Genomic DNA, 27,793 nt, shown 5'->3' on the forward strand with positions numbered 1-27,793 from the left:
GGCTCAAATCCTGTCATTAAACAAGGCACTCAATCTCTGTGACACTTAGTCATCTAAAAGATGACACCTCCCTGAAATGTGGATATTCCCAAGATTAAACGCCTTGACATGTGGGAGGTGCCCATTGCAGTTCCGCGGAGCTTAAAGTGGTGGCCCCGGGGATGCTCTGTGGGGCATTGTTTTGTGGCTCGGTTCTCTCGCTTGGCTTTTCCCACCTAAGACTCAGCAGAATTATATTGCCAGATGTAAAACTCCTTGGATGCCCAGGCCTCTCGCATAAAGATCCTGATATAATTGACTTGCAGTAGGGCTCATGCAGTAGAATTTTTAAAGCTTCAGTATGACATTCTGTGTGCATGGGAATAGATCAGGCCCAGCCAGCTTCTTCCTTAACTGCCGTTCATTCAGTAGGAAATATTAATAAACAGCTTTGATTGGCCAGATCTTGACTGTTCTTAAGTGACAAGCTGCTCTTGTTAAAACCTTGTGGAAATTGTGTAATTAAGAAAGAAACCTGGTATTCAGATGCAATATTCTCTGAGCTCCGTTCCTCTTACTGCTATTGCTCTTCTTGTTGTTACTTAAAAAAAGAAAATTTACCTTTATGACTTTCAAAACTCTAATCTGTCATAAAGGTTGGATTAGGGAGTTCCACATGGTATGGACTTGAGATTTTCTGAAAGTGGATAACAAAATAGTCTCCAGTTCTGATAGGAGCTTTATGTAAACTTTATCCTTTGGATATTGTATACATTATGCAGAGGCTTTCCTCCTTCCCAAAAGGTTTGTTATCTTCAAATTTGGAAGTTAATTCATGAAAAAAACATGCATTATTTATAAAAAAATTTTAGCATCTAGTAGAAAACATCATGTTATTTAAAAATGATATTTATGCTTCCATGGAGTCAATGTGCATAGATCCCCTGTAATCCTAAAGTCATCCCTCTAAAATAATGAGAGCTTCTGTCGGGGGAAAGGGGATTTTAGTCCAGGGTCTTTTCATCATTCATTTCTCCCTAGTTTGGAGAAATGTGTAGTTAGTTTAAGGACTGAATGTTGAATTTTTCTGCTGAAAGAATACTGGTTCATCTTCTACCTAAGAAGTACAGAGTTGCTGAAGTAGTTGATTATTTTATTCAGCTGTATTTTTGCTATTTATTACTTCCAAAATTAACTTTACTAGATATATAATATACACATTTATTTATTGTTGTTTTGATAAACTTTTCATTTTGGAAAAATGTTATATTCACTTCTGATGTTGCACATTTTGTAGATTTTAACAAATGTATAGTGACAGGTGTCTGCCATTATAGTATTGAACAGAGTAGTTTCACTGCCCTAAAAATCCTGTGCTTCACCTGTGCATTCCTCCCTTCCCTCTTGCCCCAGGCAAGCACTCATTTTCTTACTGTCTTGCCTTTTCCAGAATGTCATACCATTTGAAAGAAAAAAGTTATTCATGACATTTGTTAAAGAACAGTTAGACTTTATTCAGAGGGACTACTACAGTAGGGTTTTGCAGTCAAGAAAGAGATTAGGTTTGACTCCTAATATTAATACAACAAAGAATGGGCATTTGTAGGCAAGGAGCAAAATAAGGGAGTTGGTGGATGGAAAATTACTAAGAGGAAACATCAGGGGTGGAGGGTGGGGATTCTGGCTAAACTAACCTAACAAGATTCTTCTGAAGGCAGGACAGGGTGATCAGATGTCACCTGGGGGAGGGGGGATGGTAGAGGATGAGGAACCTGATCAGATGTGGAGGATGGAGGATTCCTGCTAGAGCAACTTAGCAGGAGAGTCTTGCAAAAATTGGGCAATGCAAAGATGGTCACAGAAGTACAAAAGTCAAGGCCTAATGAGAAGAGGATTCAAAGGAACTTGGCTGAGGTTTGGTTAAGGATAAACTGTCAGAATCACACTGTGTGTAGCCTTTTCAGATTGGCTTCTTTCACCTAGCAATATGCATTTAAGGTTCCTCCATGCCTTCTCATGGCTTGATAGCTTATTTCTTTTTGGTGCTGAATATTTCATTGTCTGGGTGTACCACAGTTTATGTATCCATTCACCTACTAAAAGGACATTTTGGTTGCTTCCAAGTTTGAGCAATTATGAATAAAGCTGCTACAGATGTCCCTGTACAAGTTTTTGTGTGAATGAAAGTTTTTAGGAATAATTTTATATTTTTTAAAAAAAGTTGCCAATATAATACGGAACATTCCCATATACCCTTTACCCGGTATCTCGTAATGTTAACATCTTACGTGAATGTAGTATCATCTTACTGGTGTGTTGTCTAAACCAGGAGATTGACAATTATTTATTATTATTACTTTTAGACTTTATTTTTATTTCACCAGTATTTCCACTAATTTCCTTTTTCTGTTTCATGATCCAATCCAGGATACCACCTTGCATTAGTACAATGTTAATTTTAATTAATAGGAGTAGTTTGATTATGTTACATTTATTAAATATGTTCATAAGACACAGCATATCCTGAGAAAATGAATGTAAACCTATCAGTTATCAGGAGGCAGTGTTACTTAATCAATTGGACTCATTTAATTATAATATTGTTATGTAGAATTTTTTGCAAGTTTAATTTTTAGAGATTTCCTCATGTACAATGAACAGTGAGATAGGATTTGTTTCCTAAGATTGCTGTTTCTAAACCAAATACTAAAGCTTGTTGAAAGAAGGACATTTTAAGGTTGAGCATTTCAAGACCCAGGAGGAAACCGGTTGCAGAGTTGTAATAAAAACTGTCAGTGCCTAATTTTTCAAGTTGGTGCAAAGGATGAAGTGTCCAGGTAGTTCTCTAATGAGCATCTCCAAATGTTTTGCTGGCAGAAGGACTCCATGAAAGATGACAGAAGAAGTTATTGTGATAGCCAAGTGGGACTACACCGCCCAGCAGGACCAGGAGCTGGACATCAAGAAGAACGAGCGCCTGTGGTTGCTAGATGACTCCAAGACATGGTGGCGGGTGAGGAACGCGGCCAACAGGACAGGCTATGTGCCGTCCAACTATGTGGAGCGGAAGAACAGCCTGAAGAAGGGCTCCCTCGTGAAGAACCTGAAGGACACACTAGGTGAGTGTTCACCCACTGGAGAGAGGAAGCCTTGTGCATTTCAAGGGATACCGTCCATCTTTCTAGTTTGTTTGCTTTTTCAAAGAAAAAAAAGTGTTTTAAATGTTAACATCTTCCTAGTTGTCTTTTTAAAAATCTAAGAATTAAGAAATGAAGATGGAGAAATAAGATGTTTGTCATTTCCGGGAGATTCTGGAGTTTGGGGTCTTGTATATGGAGACACTTCTATGTGCTTGGGACTTCTGCAGAGGTATCTCCTTGTATCAAAACTTTAGAGGACCCTGACTTGGAATTCTCACCTCTAAGTCTACCCAGCTCTGCCAGTATCATGCCATGAAGTTCTTTCTCTCCTATAAAATCCTGTCCATTTGGCCTATATGCCTAGAGCCAAAGCACTTTTTCCCTCTCTGAAATTGATGCTGCATCACACCATGGTCCCGGGTGCTGTTAGCTAAGAGGGCACCTGTGTGACGTGAGAGGCCGCTCCAGGATAGGGGCCCAGTTCAGCCATAGTGTTGTCTGGCCCTCTCTCCATGTGCCTTGTTTTCCCCCAGGTGTCAGGACATGGGCAATGCCCCTGGGAGTTACACAAAGTTAACAGTATCCAATCTTGCTTTCTCATGTGCATGCACACAGGACTGACTTATAGTAGTTGCTGCTTCAGATTACTTAAGAAAATAATTGTGAGGACTTTTCTGAAGAATGACTCGTCTGAGCAGACATTGAAACATTGTTGTTACCTTCTTATGAGGACAATGTTGTCTGTACCCAAGACTGCAGGTTATCACTTAAGGGCTTGCTGTTTAAATGAGTTAATATTATCACCGGTGTTACATTTACTTAGGGTTTTAAAAAATTTTCTAGCAAGAGGGTTTCCTTCCTTTTGTGGGGCAGAGAATGAGGAATACATGGGAAAACTGAAAGTAAAATTGTACACCAAATGTGGTGGGTGTTGCAAACTGTTCATCTTTCCTTTTATGCGATCTTGAAAAGTCTCAACTCCCTCTGCAAAATCATTTAAAGCCTTCATGTTTCAGGTAGTATTTTTGTGCATGGATTAGGTTACATGATTTGGAGAGACAGGTGAGACACAGGACTTTGTGTGAATCATACCAGGTCACTGGTCATCATAGGTTCTCAGCCTGATGGAGAAATTTCATTTTTCATTAGCAGTATGGTCCTTCTCCACTGAGCTGCCTCTCTTTCATCTTTTTTTCCCCCACATAAGCATGCTACTTGAAAGAAACACTGTTTTATGCTTATAACTCTTAATTAACTGTGGTTACCAAAAAAGAGAGTAGCGTGAATAGAGAAGTACTCGAAGATTGCCCTGAGCTTTATTTTTCCAATTTCCGCCTTTCACCAAAGTACCTTCTTTTAAATGATGCTAAACATTGTTACGTTCTTGACTTGTGTCTTTTCTTTTTTTTTTTCTTTTTTGCATCCACTGCCTTTTTATTTTTTTGTATTCACAAGATTCTAGTAAAGCACAAAATGCTCAGAGACTGGTAGGAAGTAGAACAAGGCCAGGCAAGTGCTCTGGGTGACCTGGAAGTTTGAAAACCTTGTCATTTTTCTTCCTCAGTTTTTTAGAAGGAGAAAAGACAAAGCCACAAATTAAAACTACAGACCACATCTTCCACCCAACATGCTTAGTTTTTTTGTGAGTTGTGATCGGTTCAGCCAATGGGTATACTCCCAGGCTCTCCGACTGAGCCAGCCGCCCATCCTGGAGCTGGCGCTGGACCTGCGCCCATCCCTGACAGATGGCCATCCAGCCCTGCTGGAGCACAGCGACGGCTTGGGTAGGCCAATCCCATTTTTGGAGAAAACAGATTGTTAGAAAGCTCTTCCTTAAATAGAATCAGATCTTTACATTTCTTTAACTTCCTTTCTTCCTTTGGCTCTTACTTTGCCCTCTAGGCCTGTGCTGAGTAGATCGTATCCTCTTCTGTAGTGTCAGCTCTCCCATAGGCTTGGTTTCAATCCAGGCAGGCAGTTCTTGGGAAACATTTCTGTTAAGCATTAGGTACTGTAAAAATACAGATAAAATGATGTTCTGAACGCTTGTATTGATTTTAGCAGTTGATCTTCATAGCCAAAAGGCCCTTGGGGATCAGTATCCCTGTCATGAGGGAGAAATATCCCCATGGTTAGTATATATTTTTTGTTTTGATCTCTTTATCCTGCTTACCTGGTGGTTTTTGTTGGACAAAGGGACCTTGTTATCTCAGCATGAGTTTTCCTTTGTCCCATTGAGCTGCATCTAATAGAAGAGGAGGCACCCCCTGACCAGGTCTCACCATCATGCAGTAACTTCTGTGCAAAGTTTATAGATGTGGCTTCGCCAAGAAGGAAAGTAAGAATGCTTTCCATAGCTCCCCACTCCCATTACTTTTTTGCTTTTTTTTTTTTTTTGCTAAAAAGATAGGAGCCAAAGTATTCATGGCTTCCTATTATTGTTGGTGATTATAATTAAATAGGTATACCATCAGAATGACAGTATGACTTTAGGCCAATTGTACAGCCAGCAGAAATTATCCCTGCTCTGTATTAGGAGTGAAAACAGCACTGAAAGTACACCACATGTATACTGACCATGGTTTTCGTTGTTGTTGTTGTTGTTGTTGTTTGAGATAGGGCCTCACTCTGTTGCCCAGGCTGGAGTGCGGTGGCATAATCACTGCTTACTATAGTCTTGACCTTAGGGTGTCCTCCCACCTCAGCCTCTCGAGTATCTGGGACTATACGCACGCACCACCACACCCAGCTATTTTGTATTTTTTGTAGAGACAGGATTTTGCCATGTTGCCCAGGCTGATCTTTAACTCGTAGGGTCAATCTAGTAATTACTCATGGCACCACCCACATTTGCAATTTTCACTGCTTTGGGAGTCCACCTAATTCATAAATACATGGTAAGATTCCCCACTGCTTTGGAATAAAATGGCACCGACCTCCCCAGCAAAGCCACAGTGTTGTGTGTTGCATCCTCAATTGCAGATTACCCTAACTCTATCTCTCCTGCTTTCTGGTACTCATTTGCTGTCCTGAAGTTGGTAGTAAACTTAATTTTGTCACATACAGTACTTTGTAAGAGTAGCTTGAGGAAAGGTGTGACTACCTTTGACAAAAAGAGCTCTTATGAAAGTATTCACATTCTTTCTTTCTCTGCAATAATTTAAAAGTGAATAAAACAATCTGAGCTCTTATTTTCACAAGGTCAAAACATTTATATACTGGATCTCCTCTCATATTCAGTGTATGATGATGAATAGTTAGAACTCTCCCACAGATAACAGAGAATGATGATGATCAAGGACCGCTTCTGCTGGCAGAATCAGCTGACGTTTTTGAAGGGTTCAGACTGCACAGCTCTGAGCTCAGCGGAGAGTGGACCTGGGCTGAGGTCTGGCCTTGATATTGCCACTCACTTAGAAAATCATGCAGGCTAGGTGTTGTAAAAGCACTATGCTACATCTTTTGAGATGGGGAAGCTGCTCCCAGGGAGGTATTTTTCAAAGATTTTCCTTCAAGCTACTGAAGAGCAGTTTTTTGTTACTACTTTATGACACCAGCTGGAGCCCTGCAAGGCCCCAAAGGTTAATTCTCTTTTTGGTCGTTAGCATAGGCTTAAGGGCTGACTCACATTACCCAAAAAGTTACAGTTCCATTTGCAACCTGATCATATCCTCAGGAGGGTATGTTCACAGGCCCACCTGCCCAAGGCTCAACTTGCCACCCTACCCACCTAGGACTTCAGCATCAAGTGTGACCTGCCCCAGGGCTCATTTGTCAGCATTCCTCCCAATGAGACCACACCTAGGCCTAGGGTGGTTAGAAACTTGTCATGATCAGCCCCAAAACTCCTACCTCTGTGATCCAAGCCAGATCTGGGAACACAGAAGCTGCTGAGAGGGCTCCCTAATGCTCACTGTGAAATCGCCTTTACACTGGTTTGAGCTGATGATTTTGGATGGGGACAGGGTAACTGGCAACTGTATGTGAAACTGACAAGGTTCTGAAAGGCATATAGGGTCAGCTTTGGAATTGAACTGATCAAAGATAAAAAGGAATACAGCTGTAGGATTGTTATGTAAGATCCAAAAGCAGTTAAAAGCAGCGCTTGGTATTAGAGTCAAGATTACAGTACTTTGGAGGGAGGAAAGCAGAGCCCAAGTGAGGGTAGAGGGGCTTCTGTATTGGTGATCTTCTGCCCCGGGGTCTGTGGGGCAGACTTATGGGCATACCTTCCTTGTAGGAATTTGCAAAGCTAACTGCTTATTTCTGTTAGTATTATACTTTTGTTTTTAAGAGATTTATTTTAGAAAAATGTCAATTCAAAACAACTATCAGGAGCAGGCACGATGGCTTATGCCTGTAATTCCAGTGCTTTGGGAGGTTGAGGTAGAAGGATCACTTGAGGTCAGGAATTCGAGACCAGCCCGGACAACATAGCAAGACTTCGTCCCTACAAAAAATTTTTTTTAAAATAGCAGGACGTGGTGGCATGTGCCTGTGGTCCCAGCTACTCAAGAGGCTGAACTAGGAGGACTGCTTGAGTCTAGAAGCTGGAGGCTACAGTGAGCAGTGATTGAACCACTGCACTGCAGCCTGGACCACAGAGTAAGACCTTGTCTCAAAAAATGAACCACAAAAAAACAAAACCATCAGAACAAAATGTTAGAACTTTTAGAGTTCCTGCATCCACAAGGGGACCCTTTCCACCAAGTGTCAGCCTCCGACCCAGAGGTCAGGATGGACAGAGCCCCTGCTCTTGCGGAGTGTGTATGTTCCACACAGGCCCAGGGACCTTTGAAGCTGTGGGCGTCTCAGAATGAGGAGGGGCATTGTATTGCTGGAGTGAAGTTCATAGGGGGCATGGAGGATGAGCGAGCATGTAGTCAGAACCGCATGAGGAGGACTCCCTGGGCTGTGCACAGGACTCAAGCGTGATCCAGGGTGATCATGAACAGTTGAAGATTTGAGCAGGGGCATCTCATGTTCTTCTGCAGGGCTGGGGAGGAACTGGGGATGAAGAAACTTGAAAAGCTCAGACTGGTCCTCAGGGAGCTGTGGATGCCCACGGCACTGTGTTGGAGATGGAGGAGTCTAGAGCCATGCCCCGCCAGCCTGTGCATTTACCAGGATTGCCTCTCATGCCTGGATTAACCGTTCCCTGCTACTGCAACTTGTGGGGCACACCACATGGGGAATTTTCTCTCTACTTCTGCCAAGTTTCACTCAGAGGAGCCATGGATGGATCCCCCAGGGCACTATTGCTACGCTGGAGGAACCCAGGGGTTGTGGATCCCGAAAGAAGGGACTTGGGGCAGGTGGCTTAGGAGAATCAAGCCTGGTGTGGAAACCCTCCAGGCAGCAGTGAAGGTAACAATGTGTGCAGAAAACTATCAACCATTTTCTAAATGAGTTCTCCTGAAAGTAAAGGATACATATGCCTTTGCAAGGGAGAAGAGAGCAATTTGAATTGCATTCTTCAGTTACTTTTTACACCTTTGTGGAGTCTGATTTTAGATTTTAAGTGTGGACTAACAAATTCCCCATTATGTAAAAAATAAATATCTGCCAGGTTTTAACAATAGATGCCATTACAACATTTTTAAAGCATTAAGATCGTATGTGATCTTTAAAGACACTGTATGCAGACATCACGTGTCTTATGAAAGGAAGTCTGGCTCATGCACCAGGTTCTGACCACCTCTCTACAGGGAAGGATGCCCACATTTAGGTGCTGTTTGCTGGATCCAGGAGCCAAGTCGCTTTCCTTCTTGTATAGCTACCTGCTGAAAGTGATAGGGGCTGTTGGTACCATTGAGGTTTTCCTCTTTTTTTTTTTTTTTTTTTAAAGACAGATTCTCACTGTGTCACCTAGGCTGGAGTGCAGTGGCATGATCTTGGCTCATTGCAACCTCCACCTCTCAGGTTCTAGCAATTCTCCTGCTTCAGCCTCCCGAGTAGCTGGGACTACAGGCATGCACCACCACACCTGGCTAATTTTTGTATTTTTTGTAGAGAAGGGGTTTTACCATGTTGGCCAGGCTGGTCTCAAACTCCTGACCTCAGATGATCTACCTGCCTCGACCTCCCAAAGTGCTGGGATTATAGGCGTGAGCTACCATGCCTGGCCAGTTTCTCTTATTTTAAAGCACACTGAGTCTTACCACAAAAGTCATGCTCAGCAATTTATCTTAGGATCAGACTGGCCTCCTCCCTCCCTCCCTTCTGCTCCCTCTTCCCTTTCTTCTACTTGCATAGTGGCTACAAGAAGTAACAGGCAGGGATCAGGATATTGGTTTGTACACTGGAACAAGAGAAGGCAGCTCTGCCCAGGGTAACTAAAGGCCCTTTAATTAGGGTTAGCCCACATAAATACATGTAATAAGAGCAGCATCAGTGTGCAATTTATATAGCACTTTGCAGGTGACCAAGCGGCTTACACTTAACGCATTTTTTTTTATCAGTAGTAAAGACTCTGGAATTATGTCTAGGAAGAATTTGAGGGCTCCAGACTGGTGGAGGGGGTCAGTCTTGAGCCTGTGCTTCAGGTTAAGCATGCTGATTTTACTTAGATTGGAAGACCCAAGTTAGCAGAGTAGTCATGCAAGATGCTTTTAGTTACGTGGTACATAAATATATGAAAATGTCAGTTCACGTGAAAATATGTGACACCACTCCAGGCCAGCCTCAGTAGTGTTACTAATCACAAATGAAAAAATTAAGCCTGAGAATACACCAGTCACAGGTACAAGACCCAGAGGGGACTTCAGATCTAATCTGAATATTTTTCCTATACCAAATTGACTGTCTGGATTTAGTGTTAGGCCACTTTGTTCATTTGGGGGGACTGTGTCGCAGAGTCAGAATTATTCCAAGTTTTTCGTTTTAGAAATGAGAAACCTTGGGACTGACTAGCAAGCCTTGAAAGGAGTTCAGGGTTAGATGATAATCATGTGTTGATATAAATTAACTGATTATGATGAATGCCCTCGCTTGTGGAAATACACATGAAGTATTCAGGTCATGGAACATCGTCTTGGCAGCTTAATAGCAAATGGTTTGGGAAAATAGTTTTTTTTGGTGCTGTTTTTATAACTTTCCTTTGCATTAAAACAAGGAGACATATCAGCAGTGATTTAGAGACTACCCTAGGCTGTAAAGGTAGCTGGTAGTCTGGAGACTTGGGCAACTCTGCTGTGCCTGGGCAGTGCCCTAAGTTTGGCATAAGCATTTAAGGGGCCAGAAAGTATTGAGTATCTGCTGCAGTTGGACCTAGAACATGGGAATAACACCAGGTGTCAATATGCCCAGCTGTTGCTTCACAGAATGGTTCTAACAGTACCTGACTCAGAACTTTCTCTAATTATTCATCAGGGTTCTCTCCACATCCCCAGCATGCAAGTGAAAACCATCTCTGCCTCTTGCTGGATTGGCCCAGGCTGTTTTGAGCTCCTAGGCTCGCTCACAGCCTCTGATTGCGGGAAGTTGGAAATTCTCATTCAGCATCGTAGGATTGTGGGTCTGTCATCGTGCTTATAAATATTCTCACAGGTCTCAACAAGGGCAGAGCTGTTCATCTCTGAAATGAAATTTAGGTAACAAATGCAGCAGCCTAGTTCTTTTGGAAGCTGAGTCTAAGCTTCAGTTGTCCTTTTCTGTATCCCTTGGAAATCTCGTCTGAGCTACTGCATTCTCTGTTGTGAGTGACCTTTGAAAACAATGACCAAAGGCTTTGAAATAGGGATGCAGATATAATGCAGCGACCACCACAGTGTAATAGGGTATGTTCTGATCAGAAGGGGGAGCCTGGTCAGATATTTCATCTGGTTGGGATGTGAAGGAAGGATAAGATTTAGTCCCTGACTTTCTGAGGCTTGTATTTGTAATATAATTGGGAAAATAATACTGGCACAAGATAGACAGTCCTCATTCAAATGATTGCACCGTCCCTTCCTGTGCCATGGGAAACCAGAGCTGAGATGTGCAGCTCGGGCACCTGCGCTTTCAGAAGGCATGTAGCATTGTGGGCAGGAGGCAGGACTCTGGAGTCTTCGACCACCCGCATTCAAATCCAGGCTTTGCCACCTACTACTGTTAATAGTTGAGTGACTTTGAACAAGCCATTGAATCCTCTGAGCCTCAGTTGCATAATCTGTATAATGGGATAAGGGACTGCTTGTCTCATAAAATTTTTGAGAACTGAATGAAGTCATTCATGTAAAGAATACTCTGAGCTGGGTTGAGACTTGGCGAGGGAACGTGGTGTTTCAGTTGATGGTTGGAGGGTGCAAGACAGGATGTGTAGATGGAAACCCCTAGGTGTGGGAAGGCCACCGGTGAGTCAACCAGATTAGGGTGAGCAAGAGGACTGGGGGCAGCCTTGGGGGTGGAGTACACCACATTGTGAAGGCCCTGGGTGTGAATAAAGAACCCTTGGAGGTTTCTGCAGGGCTTATGGGGGAGATGACTGCTGGGGTGTCCGGCAGGGGTCCTGATCCTTGTTTTCAGGACTTGACTGGAAAGGCCTGAGCCTGGCTGTGAGAAGCAGGGGACAAGGCCTGACAGTGACCCCGGGTGACATCCCAAGCCCTGAGCTCAGCTATGGGGTTGGAGGATTAAAGAGAAGAGGGAGATTTTGAAGGAAAACCCCTAGGAATCTGTTGACTGGATGGGGAACGCCTCGGAGAAGTGTTAGAATGACTCAAGCATTTCCAGCCTGAAGGACCAACAGAGTGACCCAGAGAGTTGGGGGAATAAGGGGAGACTGAGCCACGGTGCCTGGTGGAGTCTGAGGTTTAGGGCGGGACGTCAGTAGGATGCCGAGAAAGCTACAGGCGTGAATCTCAGGCTTGGAAGATAACACAATTATCCTCATGACATACTTCCTTTCTGTTAGTGAATTTTTATTTTCAGATGTGTAAAGATAATGTAATCCAGGGCCTACCTCGGAGAGCTGGCACTTCTGAGGCAGCTGGTTAGGTACCTCAGCTAGGCATTCAGTCTCTGTTAAGGACTGGCCCTTGCCTCTTTTGGATTCTTTCTTGTTCCTTTCAGGCATGAGTTTGGCCTTCCGAACCCATGGGAAAGATCTGTAACCTCTAGCTTGCATGTGCATGCCTGCGGCGTGCGCGCGCGCACACACACACACACACACACACACACACACACACACACACACACGGTTCCCTGCAATTGGATGACTTTAGATTAAGTTAACACCATCCAAATAAAACTAGAAAGAATAACACTGGAATAACACCGCTAACACTAGAAAGAGGTGAAAAGCCATCACCAGAGCCCTCCCCAGTAGGAGGCCTTGTGGTAGCTGGTGTCAGGGCCAAAGGCTCCCCCAGGCAGCATCAGTGCTCCCCTCACTCCCTGCTAAGGAGTATGCGGCCCACCCTGAAGATAAACAGAAAGCTCACGCAGTAGGAAAGCCTAAACCAACTCCCCCAGCCGATCTTACATGCATTTTCCCAGTGAATGGGCCATGATAATTATTTATCTTCGAGTGTCTAAAGTGTGCTAGGTACTGTGCTAGATGCCCGAATATGTTTTTGTTTCATCTTCACCGTAAGCCTTCTAGGGAAATCATAATAGCCTCATTTTGCTTGTGGAAAAACTGAGACTCAGAAATTAAGTGAGGCGCCAAAAACACATAGTACGTGCTGGGGCTGACACTTGAGCCCAGTGTGGCCTGACTCCACCTCTTGTGATTGCTGCTCAGTCTCAGGAATTGGGGGAGCTGGCGGGGGGTGCTGATTGGGGTGGGATGGAGAAGCAATTCCTGCTAGGCATCAGTATTGGCGACTCCCACCCACACGGCTGCTGAAGTTATTTGCTGCTGTTGCACTAGCTCCCAAAATGCTAAAGGAACAGCTCCCCAGTTTGTAACTTTTCCTGGTTCCTTAATGTTGACGTGAGCAAGAGCCATTAATCAAAATGACTGAGAAGCTGAGTGTCACAGGAACGTACTCTTTTTTTGTAACTGAGTTTAATTTGGCAGCAGTTTTGTCAGCACACGTGTGCCGCTGCTGCATGACTCATCTTCAGCCATCTTCGTTGTCAGTTTCTTTGTATGGCACAGGTTTCTGCAAACAGATATTCCTCAGAATCGTAGTTTCTGAAATGCCTGAGTTTTATAAAACTATTAATCAATTGTCCTCTTTTTTTTTTTTTGAGACTGAGTCTTGCTCTGTCGCCTAGGCTGGAGTGCAGTGGCGCCATCTCAGCTTACTGCACCCTCTGCCTCCGAGGTTCAAGCGATTCTCTTGCCTCAGCCTCCTGCGTAGCTGGGACTACAGGTTCGCACCACAACACCCAGCTAATTTTTGTATTTTTTTTTTTTTAGTAGAGACGGGGTTTCACCATGTTGGCCAGGCTGCTCTTGAACTCCTGATCTCGTGATCCACCTGCCTCGGCCTCCCAATGTCCTCAGTCTTAAAGAAAGGGATATTATTTTTAAAATTTGGAAACTATAGAAAAGCATAATGGAGAAAAGCAAATGCCCTGTGATCTTATCACTCAGAAGTAATCACGGTTAACATTGTGTTGATTTTCCCAGTGTTAATATAAACATATAGTCAAGATCCTGTTACACAGACGACTTCTTGCTGTTATCAGTTCCAGCTGTCACAGTGGAGTTCGTCTAGAACATGGTCCCCAGCCTTTTTGGCACCAGGGACTGGTTTTGTGGAAGACAGTTTTTCCACAGATGGTGGCAGGAGGTTGGGGGGAAGGTTTCGGGATGAAACTGTGCCACCTCAGATCATCAGCATTAGATGCTCAAAAGGACCGCACAACCTAGATCCCTCACGTGTGCAGTTCACAGTAGGGTTCGCACTTCTGTGAGAATCTAATGCTGCGCCCCCCTGACAGGAGGCAGAGCTCAGGGGTAATACTTGCTAGCCCACTGCTCACCTCCTGCTACATGCCATTCCTAACAGGCCACGGAGGTACTGTTCTACAGCTGGGGGTTGGAGACCCCTCATCTAGAGAACATTAGGCTTTTCCTACAGGGCACTTGGTCCTGACACAGGCTGGAAATGAGATTTACGCAGTAATTTTTGGTATATGTGCTTCCTGGGTGTTGAGTGGTTGGGATGCTCAGTGTGTCTTGTATATTCTCTGAGTCATGTAAAAGGAGAAGCTGATTCTTTATGGTGCATTTTGTCTTAGAAGTAGTTTGTTTTTCTGAGTTGAATGTTCTTCAGGAATGAGAAAATTCCTGTTAATCATCCTGATATCATTCAGATATACTTTCTAAACTAAGCCACTCTCCAAGGAACCACTTTTTCCTTTATCACTACAAAGCCAGACTGTTCCCTTTGAAAAGTTTGTATGTAACATAAGGGGAAAGAAATTAAGCTATCTTAATTCTATTTTAAACGTTCCGCTTCTCCGACAAATTGTTTATCGTCTCTTTACCACGCTAAGACAGGGACTCTGTGGGTTCTCAGAGATGCATTTAACACTTCACGTTTACTTTTCATATCTCTGTTGTATAATTTACCATTGTATGAACATGAATTAAATATAATGTATCAGAATTTAGAATTCATTAAAATTCTGTCTTGCGAGATTGTTCCTAAGAGGAAGGACCCACATAATATGGAATCTTCGGCAGTATTTGCAGTGCCAGACACCCCAAAATAAATGTGGGTTTGTTTTTTGTGTGTCGTTAGCTTCCAAATATTTAGAACCAAAAATGTAAAACAAATCACAACAGATTAGTGGGAGGATGCTTCAGGAGAAAATAGACACAGATTGTCTAAAATGATTTCTAATGGGGGACAGGGCAGGAGAGATGCTGGGAAGTGAGGGTGGGGTCCGTACCCTTGGAATACTAGGGAGAGTCAGGTGTGGAGTTCGCTGTAGGATGTGTAAGACTCATATTGCTGTGTGCACTTGGCTGAGTGAGAGTGGTCACGTCCTGGTGAAAGGCAGAGCACCAGGCAGAGCATTTCCCAAGAACTGGCATCTTGGTTGCTTTTTATTAAGATGATCTCACCCTGCTTCAGCTTCCTAAAGATCACCCCTTCTTAAATAGTCACTGGAGTTACTCTGCGGGAGTCTGAAGTTTACGAATAAAGAAACGTGAACCAAATATTCCAGGGAATTAGAGAGCAATCTTCCTAGCCTGTTTCTGTCTGCATTTATACCCATACGGCATCATCTCTTTTTTAGGTGCTATCCATATGTTCAAGATGTTCCTTTGTTCTATTCCATTTTAATATCTGTTTCCTGGAGGCAGCTATGAGGCTACAGAGAGAGCCCTTGTTTACTGGCTTGATATGTGAAGCTGCCTGTCTGCGAGCAGGTGGGCATCTGTAGGGCTCCTGCACGGTCCATGTGCCACCTTGGTCTAATTGATGGACCTTGGCCAATATGGGTGGAGTTGGGTGTCTCTCTGCACATCAGCCTACATTGACTTATGTCAGCTTTTGTCCAGAAATCTGTCTCTATGATCAGCCCCTCCAGGCTGGTGTGGGTTTTTCTTTATAACCTCTCCTCTCCATTTGAGAATTCACAGATTTTGTGCACACACTCAGGTTGTCCTCAGTGGCCCCCACAGCTGTGAGAGCCACCCAGAGGGCGTTTGTAAGTTAAAGTCTGGGGTGGCCTGCGTTTCTTCCTGGAAGCAGCCATGCTGAGGCTGCTGTTTATGGGGAATCCTGCTTGGTTCTGTATTTTTGTTTTTTTAAGGAACATGGTCGTTGATTGTCTGATTTGTGAAATTTACAAATGTGTGTTTGTAAGGTAGAGGTGAATTAGTGGTAAACATGCAGTTTGTTCAGATGCCACTAACTGAAGTTGACTAAATCTATAATGTTTAACTGGGTGTGCTAAGAAACTTCATTCAGCAGTGACAAAGGTTGTCTTTGTGGTGTCCAAAAGGATCACTTGATCCCTTGTGGTTCTTCTGTGGGTTTTCTTTTTTCTTCTTCAAAGCCTACTATACACAGTTAGGTTTAAAAAGTAAAATTAATCGATAATTTGGGCTGTCAGTAGAATTCTGGAAAGGCAATAGCCTGGCCTAGCACTTTTCTACAAAAATGAAGCACTTGAGGCTCAGGCCAGACAAGTGACTTGGCCAGGGCGGTGGGTCTGCCTCAAAGCAAGGCCAGGAATGGGCCCCTCAGAGCCCAGGCTTGGAGGCTGGAGCCCAGTTTCATCAAAGACCTTCTCCAAAGCACGGAACAGGTGGACCACACCCAGGCACTCCAGAGCACTTACGTCTCAGTAACCCTTGTTCGCTTCGTCCAAGGCAGCATACGATCCAGTCCTGCTGCCCACTCTTACCTGGGAACGGTGCTCCTCTCTGACCCCCTCATAGGCCCACTGTGCTCCCCGTAGCCTGTTTATAGGTTCCCTTATGTCTGAGCTGCTCCTGACTCTGAAAGTAGGAATGAGCTGAGACACGTCCCCCAGGAGCATTTTAGGGAGGATAGAGGTATGTTCACTCCTTGTTGAGAAAGTGCCATACTGGATCCTGCCTGTGTTCCCAGCCGTAACAGTGAGTGGTACTAGGATGACAACACACAGTGGCAGCCATCACTTGGGCTCCTGCTGTGTGTCAGACACCCTGCTAAGTGCCATGCCCAGCTATTGGGCCCTCGTAACAGCCCCACAGATACTAGGGGTGTCCTTGTGTTACAGATGAAGACATGTAGATGCAGAGAGATGTCACAGAAAGTGCCAAGGCCAAGCACAAGGAGGCGGAGAGGCTGGGCCCCAGAGTGTTCTGAGAAGCTGGCACAAGTATGGCTCCGCTGTGTCTTTGCCAACCACGTGCCACCTGCGTATCCCCCCATGAATGTGCTGTCTCTTTTCGTGTATTCGTCGCATTTCATTTTCCTGAGCAGGTGTGGCCCTGGAAAGCGGCAGGCATGCTGAACTTTTGCCAGTGGATTGACACTTTAAGCAGTGCAGTGCTCCAGAATGTCGCGTCTCATCCTTGCTGCGTCTTGTACGCTCTTTTGCATATTCAAAAACGCTTGGGCTTATGGATCCGGTATATGTGTTGAGAGGTACTAAATATGTATTTTTAATTAAAAATTATAATGGAAAAAAATTTTTTTTAATTCTCTTCATTGGCATCTGTGTTCCCATTTGACTTTCACATTTGTGAGAAACTCCTATACTTCTAGACCATTTTTTTTTTTCAGGTTTAAATATTCAATCATGTTGTTTGCCTGCCTGCTCACAAAGCAATGGGCTTTCTTATGACTGGAGTGGAAAGTCAGGTTCAGAGCCCTGGGCACATGAACGCATGTGGTGGTCGAGAGGGTGGGCCCTTTGACCCGACACTTCACTTTTGGAGCTGGCTCCTGTTGTGCCTACCCACTGGCAAAGGGACTACCTGCATGTAGAGATGGTGAAAGACACTTGACCTCACCTGTGTGGGCTGAAGTCCATCAGTGGGACTGCAGCACCACAGGGGCCAAGCAGGGGCCCTACAGGTACCCCTCTGCCCTCCCCTCTAGAGAGAAGCAGGGTTGCCAGCAGCCCTAACCCCCACCCAGCCAGGGTGGCTGCTCAGGGCTTCCCTAAGGAATGGCAGCTCCCTTCCGTCACATGAGGCTCCTTTCTCCCTGCCGTCCTGTGGCAATCCCTTCCTGAACTTGGGGATTTTGAATGGCAGACAGTTTCATTATGGGGTATGCATGCCTAGAAATAATAAAAGTCAGGCCAGGCACAGTGGCTCACGCCTTTAATTCCAGCACTGTGGGAGGCCAAGGTGGGCAGATCACTTGAGGTCAGGAGTTCGAGACCAGCCTGGCCAACATGGTGAAATTCAGTCTCTACTAAAAATACAATAATTAGAGTGGTGGCACACACCTGTAATCCCAGCTATTTGGTGGGGGAGACTGAGGCACAAGAATCACTTGAACCCTGAAGGTGAAGATTGCAGCCAAGGTAACGCCACTTCACTCAAGGCTGGGGGACACAGCGAGACCCTGTCTCAAAAAAAAAAAAAAGAATAAAAGTAAATCTCCTAGAGTTATTCCAGTCTGGGGAAATTTGGGATGGATCAGAAACCACGTGTACCACGTGTAGTGTACCACATGTAGTGTACCACGGAGCCATCAGACACAGCTCAGCAATAGCACTGCTTTCCACCCTCGTGGCAGCATCACTGACGTACCAGTGCATGAGTGCCCAGCACATGGTACAGTCCATGTGGAAGGGAAGGAGGAAGAAATAGCTGCAGAGAAGGGTTAGTGTGGCGTGTGCTTGGGAAGTCTGCTCTTCACGATCCTGGCCTGCTACTTTGAAAGTGTTCGCTCACACCCCTGGCAGTGTAGGTGCCTGTCGCTGCAGACACAGTCCTGGAGGAGCTGATGAGTGCATGTGAAATCATGGTGATGAGACAGCAAGTGGGGTTTATTAATTAGCAAATGTGTATTGAATACCTGCTCCATGCCCGGCTCTGAGGCTACAATGGTGACTTCGTTTGTCCTTCCCAGGGAGATAAATACAGAGAGATGAGGAGGGTGGCGACATGAGCACCAGTGAGTGCTCCCAGGGCCTGCGGGAGACAGGCCTTTAGACAGGCAAGGCATTCTCAGGCGCTGAGCCAAGTTATTGTGCTGGTTACCGATCACAGTGCTTCGAGAGCTTTGGGATCAACCCTCATTTTACTATGGAGGGAAGGCAGGTGGTGTTTCCCCATTGCCCGTGTTGCCTGCAGTCTGCTCAGGGAGATGGGGATTTGCTAATCTTTTGAAAAAGACATCGTTTTTTGTTTTCTTTTCTTCCTTCCTTCCCCCTCCCTTCCCCTCCCCTCTCCTTTCCTTTCCTTCTGTCTTTCTGTCTTGACAGAGTCTCACTCTGTCACCCAGGCTGCAGTGCAGTGGCATAATCTTGGCTCACTGCAACCTCTGCCTCCCAGGTTCAAGTGATTCTTCTGCCTCAGCCTCCCCAGTGGTTGGGATTATAGGCACATGCCACCACACCCGCCTAATTTTTTTATATTTTTTAATAGAGATGGGACTTCATCATTTTGGCCAGGCCAGTCTTGAACTCCTGACCTCAAGTGATCCACCCACCTTGGCCTCCCAAAATACTGGGATTACAGGTGTGAGCCACCACACCTGGCCTGTTTTTTGTCTTCTAAAGCTAGAGTTAAACTACTAGAGGTAAAAAGTTTCCTGGGTCAACTTCATAAGAGACTTTACTCTTAGGAAGATTACCAGCTTCCTAAGAGACCAACTTCCTAAGGACCTTAGAGCGCAGGGATGAAACTACGTGACATCTGACAACAGGAACCGGAAGGGACAGTTTTTTACATGGGCTGAGATTTTGTGCAAGGAAAGTTGGTGCCCAGAAAGGCCATGGAAGACTGGAGAAGCTGTCAAGAGTACATTTAGTGCTTTGTCTCCACGGTGGTCCTGAATTTAGAATTTCTTCCTTAAACATATGCAGTTCTTAATGGGGAGATTATGTTCTACCAGCAGGACACTTGGAAGAGAAAGGGCGGTTGAAGACTTCTTTTGCTTTGCCCAACATGTTTCTTCCGGCCTCAGCTTGAGAGCTCTGTGCTCCTGCCCTGCCCAGATCCCTCTCTGCAGCTATGGAAGCAGCTGGCGGTGCCTACCGCTGCCTGCATGCTGCCCGGCCCAGGCTTGTCCTGTGCCTTGTCCCCTTGCTTTCCACACTGTGCCATAACACCTCCTTCACATCCCTGAACAGCTCCGATCCTTCTGCTCACAGCCATGGTGTAGCCTGTCTTCCTTGCCGCATGTACTTCCTGTCCTCACCTGAGCTCCTCCGTGTCCTGTGGGATAGAAAGTGACATGCTCAGGGAGGTCTTCCCTGACCTCCTCCTTTTATTGCAATTGTCACCGTTGGTCGTGATCTGCAACTTGGGTTTGTGTACGTGACTCTTAGACTAGTCTGTGAGGTTTAGGAGGCTGGATAAGTTCTTCACACTTTCCCTCAGGCTGAGCATTAAACAACAGATGAACAGAGACCTTTCTTGAGAACTCTGAAGAAATGAAAAAAAGAGGTACAGCTGGAGGTGGCATTTGTAGATATTCTAGGTGAATTCATAGCAGAGCCAAAGGACAGTATTTCAGGAACGATTGGAGAACATTGTGATCTGTTAAAGTTCTCTGAAAGTTTTTGTGCCTTAAATGCATTTGTTGCTAGGGAGGAGTCAGAAATGATATGGAGAAATCCCCCAAAAAGTAACCCAGTCCCCTTTCTCCTTCATCCAGGTGCACCTGTGTTGAGCAATGAGTACATTCCAGGTGCCCTTCCTGGAAGTGGACATTAGCAGCACCTGTCCTCTGCCCAGCTTGGCAGGTGTGCTCTGACCCCAGGTGGACCCATCTGATGCCCCCACCCACCTGCCAGGAAAGGTCACTGTCCTTCCAGATCCCACTTCCCCAGTTCTGTGACCCTCGGCCAGTACTCAGTGACACATCTGAGACTCTGTGTGACAAAAGGAATGGGTGTTGGCTGAAGCAGCTAGCTGATGGCATTTGTGCATGGGTCTCTTCTGACTTAAATTTGACTTTGTCTGAAATTGATTTGTACCCAAAAGTGTGTCCCACTCTGATCAGACACTCTTAGGATTTTCTCTGACCACTGTGCCTAAGATACTGGCCCCAGTGAATTCATGTGGGCCCACCCTAAGCTAGCTCTGAGAGCCCCCAGAAAATCGATGTTAGATTGTGTTAGTCTGTGAGGCCTAATGGATGTGGCCTCCCAGCATCACGGGTTTCTCATTATTACTCTTGCAGTAAATATTTTAAGCCCAGATTGTCCAGGCTTAGGAAACATGCACACTACCCAGCTGTGAATTGTGTCTGCTGATCTACCACCACCGCCACCCTCACTCCCACACCCAAAGCCCTCGGTCAAAACCTATCACTGTTCTTTTCACCTCACCCATATATACCACGTTTTCAGGTGGGAATCAACAGTTTGGCTCATCTAAGGGGATGGGTTTGGAAAGGAACAGGGAGGTTGGGGGAAGGGTAGTTTTTTTTAAGGTCTCTTAACTGAAGTGACTGAAAGTCAACTCAAAAGTAACTGCAGGGGGAAAAAAAAACATAAAGTTGGCTCAGGTGATTGGGAAGTATGGTTGGATCCCGGGGTGCAACTCTGGGATGGGGTCTGTCTCTCTGTGCCTCTCCCTGCCCCCACTGCCCCTTCACTTCCTACATGAACGTCTGCAGCGTGGACAGGTGCTGCTGCAGCCCTGGCCATGTCCTCATCGGGACGGTGTTTCCCCCATGAGTGTAGCAAGGGTCCCAGGAGTGCCCTGACCACACAGATGAGTCATGGGCCTTCCCCCATGGCCAGCAAGGGCAGGGGAGGGCTCTGGGGTGAGATGGGGCCCTTCACAGAGACAAATTTTGTTTGACTAAGAGAAGGGACAAAGGGTTCTGAACAGATTAAGACAACATAACCACTGCATTAATCTCATGTGGCCGCCCTTTCAAAAAATCCTTAAGTTGAATAAATTTGATTTTTTTCCCTTTACCTATTGAAGTATTATGATGATAAATTTTTGCCCTGCATGCTCCGAACAGTGGAATCTAATCTTAGCAGCATAGCTAAAAAGCTAGAGGCAAATTAAATGAACATACAGTAACACAAAAACTCTTAGAAGCTGAACATGAGCTGTATTCTCTTATACGGAAATGTCCTTCGGCCACTTTATACCATAATCAGATCTTATCGGATCTCCATAGCATTTAATAATAAAAGCTTTTTGTACTATTTAGCTGACTTTAGTAATAGGTTCTGACTCTAGTTGGGAACCCCCCCCCAAATCAATAATCTTGATTCTTAGAAAAATAACATTTTCAACAAAAAGAAGCTTTCTGATTAAATTTGCTTTATGTTACACATCTGATCAGTAGCAAAAATTAAATGATTTTGCCATAGAGCTCCCAAAACTTGAACACACTCTGTCTAAATGAATTGGCTTGACTATGTTTCTGAAGTACCAAGTTTATTTGACGCTTTATCTTACATCTCCAGAACTCCAGCTGGAAGATGACAGCCAGAGTATGTTTTAAAGTCATCTGTTATAACATCCCTTCATCTGAAAAGGGATATAAAAGATAGAAAAGATTTTGACTTTAAATTTACTGACATTAATAATGTATGACATATTCAGGCTTTTATTAGAATCCAATCTTTACTGTATGTAATTTTATTCAGGAAAGTTAAAACGTGCGTGTTAACATCAATAAAAATATGATTTGTGATCAGAGATCCAATAGCTTGATGCTGCAGAATCACCACAAAAGCAGAAACTTACAGTTTACCTTTAAATCCAACTCAGCTATTTGCCACTTAAAATTATACTATCTGTCTGCTCGCTGAGTAAGAAATATTATTACCTATAGTGCACATGTTGTTTTATTGTTATTAAATGCAGATAAAGTCACGGCACAATTTGTGGCTGGTCTTTTTTTTTTAATTGCATTTTAGGTTTTGGGGTACATGTGAAGAACATGCAAGATTGTTGCATAGGTGCATATGTGGCAGTGTGATTTGCTGCCTTCCTCCCCTTCACCTATATGTGGCATTTCTCCCCATGCTCTCTCTCCTCAACTCCCCACCCCTCGCTGTCCCTCCCCTATTTCCCCCCAACAGACCCTAGTGTATAGTGCTCCCCTCCCTGTGTCCATGTGTTATCGTTGTTCAACACCCACCTATGAGTGAGAACATGCGGTGTTTGATTCTGTGTTCTTGTGTCAGTTTGCTGAGAATGATGGTTTCCAGGTTCATCCATGTCCCTAGAAAGGACGGGAACTCATCGTTTTTGATGGCTGCATAATATTCCATGGTGTATATGTGCCACATTTTTCCTGTCCAGTCTATCATTGATGGGCATTTGGGTTGGTTCCAGGTCTTTGCTATTGTAAACTGTGCTGCAATGAACATTCATGTGCATGTGTCTTTATAGTAGAACGATTTATAATCCTTTGGATATATACCCAGTAATGGGATTGCTGAGTCAACTGGGATTTCTATTTCTAGGTCCTTGAGGAATCGCCACACTGTCTTCCACAATGGTTGAACTAATTTACACTCCCACCAACAGTGTAAAAGTGTTCCTATTTCTCCACATCCTCTGCAGCATCTGTTGTCTCCAGATTTTTTAATGATCACCATTCTAACTGGCGTGAGATGGTATCTCAATGTAGTTTTGATTTGCATTTCTCTAATGACCAGTGATGATGAGCATTTTTTCATATGTTTGTTGGCCTCATTTATGTCTTCTTTTGTAAAGTATCTGTTCATATCCTTCACCAACTTTTGAATGAGCTTGTTTGTTTTTTTCTTGTAAATCTGTTTTAGTTCTTTGTAAATTCTGGATATCAGCCCTTTGTCAGAGGGGTAAGCTGCAAAAATTTTTTCCCATCCTGTTGTTGCCAATTCACTCTAATGACTGTTTCTTTTGCCGTGCAGAAACTGTAGAGTTTGATTAGGTCCCATTTGTCTATTTTGGCTTTTGTTGCCAATGCTTCTGGTGTTTTGGTTATGAAGTCCTTGCCTATGCCTATGTCCTGAATAGTTTTGCCTAGATTTTCTTCTATGGTTTTTATGGTGTTAGGTCTTATGTTTAAGTCTTTAATCCATTTGGAGTTAATTTTAGTGTAAGGTGTCAGGAAGCGGTCCAGTTTCTGTTTTCTGCATATGGCTAGCCAGTTTTCCCAACACCATTTGTTAAACAGGGAATCCTTTTCCCATTGCTTGTTTTTGTCAGGTTTGTCAAAGATCGGATGGTTGTAGATATGTGGTGTTGCCTCCGAGGCCTCTGTTCTGTTCCATTGGTCTATATCTCTGTTTTGGTACCAGTACCATGCTGTTTTGATTACTGTAGCCTTGTAGTATAGTTTGATGTCCAGTAGTGTGATGTCTCCCGCTTTGTTCTTTTTGCTTAGAATTGACTTGGCTATGCGGGCTCTCTTTTGGTTCCATATGAAGTTTAAGGTGGTTTTTTCCAGTTCTGTGAAGAAGGTCTTTGGTAGCTTGATGGGGATAGCGTTGAATCTGTAAATTACTTTGGGCAGTATGGCCATTTTCACGATATTGATTCTTCCTAACCATGAACATGGAACGTTTCTCCATCTGTTTGTGTTCTCTCTTATTTCGTTGAACAGTGGTTTGTAGTTCTCCTTGAAGAGGTCCTTTACGTTCCTTGTTAGTTCTATTCCTAGGTATTTTGTGGCTGGTCTTTAATGCGGCCCCTGTGGAGGTGGCTTGGATAAGGAGCTTGTTCACACTCCTTACCGGCCATCTCCAACAGCTGTGTGCTCAGGAGCTTTGTTCCTTGCTCTCCAACCGGGTGCTAACTGGCCTGGGAGACCTCAGGCAAATACTCAGTCTCTCCTAGCCTCTGTCACTTGTCTTGTCTGTGGAGCACATTGTCAAGCACCCAGGGCCCCTATGTAAAGCAAACAATGTTGCAGCTGCTGGAGGTCCTGGGGGTACAGGGTCTCCTGTCCCACTCAGTTCCCTAGGCCACAAACACGTGGGATCCCAGGACTCATTTCCCACAGCACCAGCCTGAGAATAACTGGCCAAGCTGCTGCGGATTGCGTTCCCCACATTCATATGTTGAAATGCTAATCCTTAATGTGATGGTATTGGGAAGTGATTATGTCATGAGGGTGATGCCCTCATGAATGGGATTCATGACCTTCTAAAAGAGATCTCAGAGAGCTCCCTCACTGCTGCTGCCATGTGAGGACACAGCAAGGAAGGGACCATTATGAACTAGGAAGTGAGCCTTCACCAGACACCAAGTTTCCTGGGACACTGATCTGGGACTTCTAGCCTCCGGAACTGTGAGAAATAAATGTCTGTTGTTTATAAGTCACTTGGTTTATGGTATTTTGCTTTAGGTGCCTGAACCAATTAAGATACCATCAGAACTCTAAGTTTTCTTCTAGAACTTAAACACCGTAATTTGATGATAGATTTAAAGAGCTTGAGATGCTCTCAGAGCCTGTTCTGCAATGTAAGAGTTAAAATCCTGCTCACTGCTGAGCATGTCTGATCAAACAGAATCTTGCTTTTTTTTTTTACAGTAACTTTCATTCCTTCATTCTTTTTCGTGCAAAGATGTAGCAGTTTACACATTATTGAACAAGCTGTAGATAAAGTCATTACTTGGCAAGAAAATGCTGCTTCATCTAATATACAGCGTGCCAGCCGTTGGAAGGTTTTGTAATGGTCACATTCTAGATATGATCATCGCAATATGATTTATCCAAAGCACGCTGCTATAACACCTCCAACCAAAATGCTCAAAACCAGGTAAATTCTGTGCAGTAGGATTTTATGATTAACTTGAGAATTGGAAGAAAAACACATCATTTGATCTGTTGTCCCAAGTCTTGCTAAAACACAGAACCACACATCATACCTCGGTAAGGGCAGGAATGGGAGGCATTGAAACCGTCTGGGTGTTCTGCATGGGTGAGGCCCTCCTACCTCACATCCCTCTGAAGGATCTACCTGGCCTGCAGCCTGCTTTGGAGTTCACTGTTGACGCCAAGGTGAGCAGGCTCCAGGGACATGCTGGCAACTGCTCTTCCAAAATGCGGCATAGAAAGACAGGTGAGCAGGGGCCCTGGATGATGGGGGCTTCCGTCTACCATGTCCTGGTTGGCTGTGGTTTAGTTATGGTAGCTAAAGACAGCCTGATTCTGAGAAGTAGGTATGAGGATCTGCCTGTCTTCTTGAGAAAATACATAAAAGTCTATGAGGAAAACATCATGTTACCCTGTTAAAATAAACACTGGAGTTCAAATTGTGCTTCTGTTACAACTGGACGCAGTAGGTGGTTTTACTTTAGTGAAAGATGAGGCAATGAAGTGGAGACGTGTAGAAAAAATACAGAGAATCAAAGCAAACTGGGATCCCTGTGCCGCCTCTTTACCTACAAAGTAATGGGTTTGCCTTCAAATTAGAGGCAGTCGCTTGGAGCCTGGACCACTCAGGTTCTTGCCCTCGATCAGGACACAGCGCTCCTGCCTCACAGACACACATGAATCCCTGTTCGTTTTGCAGCAGAAACCTTCCTTTTAAGATGTCCTGGCTGCCACCTGGCTGGGTCACAAGCTCCAGGTAAAGTACAGGAAAGGGGAGAAGGATGGGGGATCGCCGAGTCCCCTGAGCCTGCCCCATGTAAAGGCTCTCCTGACTCTGGGGTTGCAGTTTACTTAATTATCTTAACACAGAAAGGCCACCTGCACTCTTGGTGCATTTTTCTCTTCCCACTCCCCGCTCCTGTCACTGAGACACCTTGTCCAGCCACCCTTCCCCTCCCTCCCCTGGGCCACAGCTTTCTGGCTCAGGTATCCTTAGCAGTCAGTAGGGCTGAGCACATTAAATCTTCCTATGCCAGCATTCAGGATCTCCTATACCTTCTGTTCTAGATGACCCTGGCTGTGGCCATTGGGCAGGAACAGGGTGCAGTGAAGAAAAGGGCTGTTTCTCAGCAACCCAGCAACTTGGTCCCATTGACGTCTTTCCCACACGCCCCCCTCCAACCTGCCGAGACCTATTAACTGCTGTTCTGGGGCCCTGACCTGTCACTGGGGTTACATTTCTTATCCAAAATCTTCATTACCTGAACCTCAGCCCCTCTCCCACCTGGAGACACAGGGGCCTCTTCATGCTGTAGAAAAAGAGAAAAGGTTTCTCTCTGCTTGGGCATGCAAGTGGGCAGGGAGGCAGTGGGGTAGATTCTTGGCACCCCAATTCAGAATCCTAGTTCCATTTTCCATAGAAATCATATTACAGATGATGATGCTTTGCCATAAAAACCATGCTGGACAACAGTCACTATCAGGACTATGCTTCTTGACTATTATGGATTGAATGGGCATTTATTGGGTGTATGGTCTGTGCCACATCACTGGGTGGGTATGTTGGGCCAATTCCCTGGCCTCTTGTAGCCTCTCATTTCCACAAATGAAAAGGTTGCCCACTTTGTCACAGGACTGTTGTAAGGGTTTAGATAACACAGGCGTCAGTAAAGTCAGGTCCTTCACCATCCCCAGGCACCTGCCTCTTGAATTTCACGGCACCAGCAGCTACATATAACATGGAAGAGTGTTTGCTTCCCAGCTGCCAAAGTCTGGCAGACAGGCTTTCTATTTTGGTGGCCATCTGATACTGGTAGGATCATAGCCAAGTGTTTTTAAAGAGGACTTCGGCCCTCTTTTGGTAAAATACCGTTCAGAGCAACAAGAAAGCCTCAGCTCAGTTAATAAGAGTAATCATTGTTATCCACAGAGCACTTCCTGTGCTTTATAGCATCAGCTGAATGCCAGTGCCTGTCATGGGCCAGACTGTGCTTCCCTGAAATTCATATGAGGTTCCTATCCCCAGGACCTCAGAATGTGACTGTGCTTGGATGTAGAGCATTTACAGAGGTGATTACGTTAAAATCAGGTCACTGGGGTGGGCCCTCATCCAGTCTGACTGGTGTTCTTACAAGAAGAAGAGATTGAAACGCAGACCACACTCAGAGGGAAGACCTTGTGAAGACACACAGGAAGCAGACAGCATCTGCAAGTCAAGGAGAGAGGCCTTGCAAGGATCAACCCTGCCTGCACCTTGATGTGGACTTCCAGCCTGCAGAACTCTTAGAAAAGAAATGTGTGTTGTTTAAGCCACACAGTCTATGGTAC

The 27,793-nt window shown here is 44.7% G+C and overlaps 1 protein-coding gene across 5 annotated transcripts in view; it reads left to right on the forward strand.

Annotated features, from left to right (window-relative positions):
- The window catches only part of NCK2 (NCK adaptor protein 2), a 148,023-nt gene that overhangs the window by 103,183 nt on the left and 17,047 nt on the right, over positions 1–27,793 (forward strand). For 4 of the 5 annotated variants that reach the window (XM_021670976.2, XM_064371693.1, XM_012435646.3 and 1 more), the window contains one exon: positions 2,857–3,098. In XM_021670976.2, coding sequence (XP_021526651.1) covers positions 2,873–3,098 — 226 coding nt within the window. In that variant the 5' untranslated portion in view covers positions 2,857–2,872. The remainder of the gene's footprint in view (positions 1–2,856; positions 3,099–27,793) is intronic. The other variant, XM_064371694.1, reaches the window with a different exon arrangement.

This window comes from Aotus nancymaae, unplaced genomic scaffold (assembly GCF_030222135.1).
Source record: "Aotus nancymaae isolate 86718 unplaced genomic scaffold, 86718_ANA_hifiasm-v0.15.2.pri h1tg000155l, whole genome shotgun sequence".
Classification (NCBI taxonomy): domain Eukaryota; kingdom Metazoa; phylum Chordata; class Mammalia; order Primates; family Aotidae; genus Aotus; species Aotus nancymaae.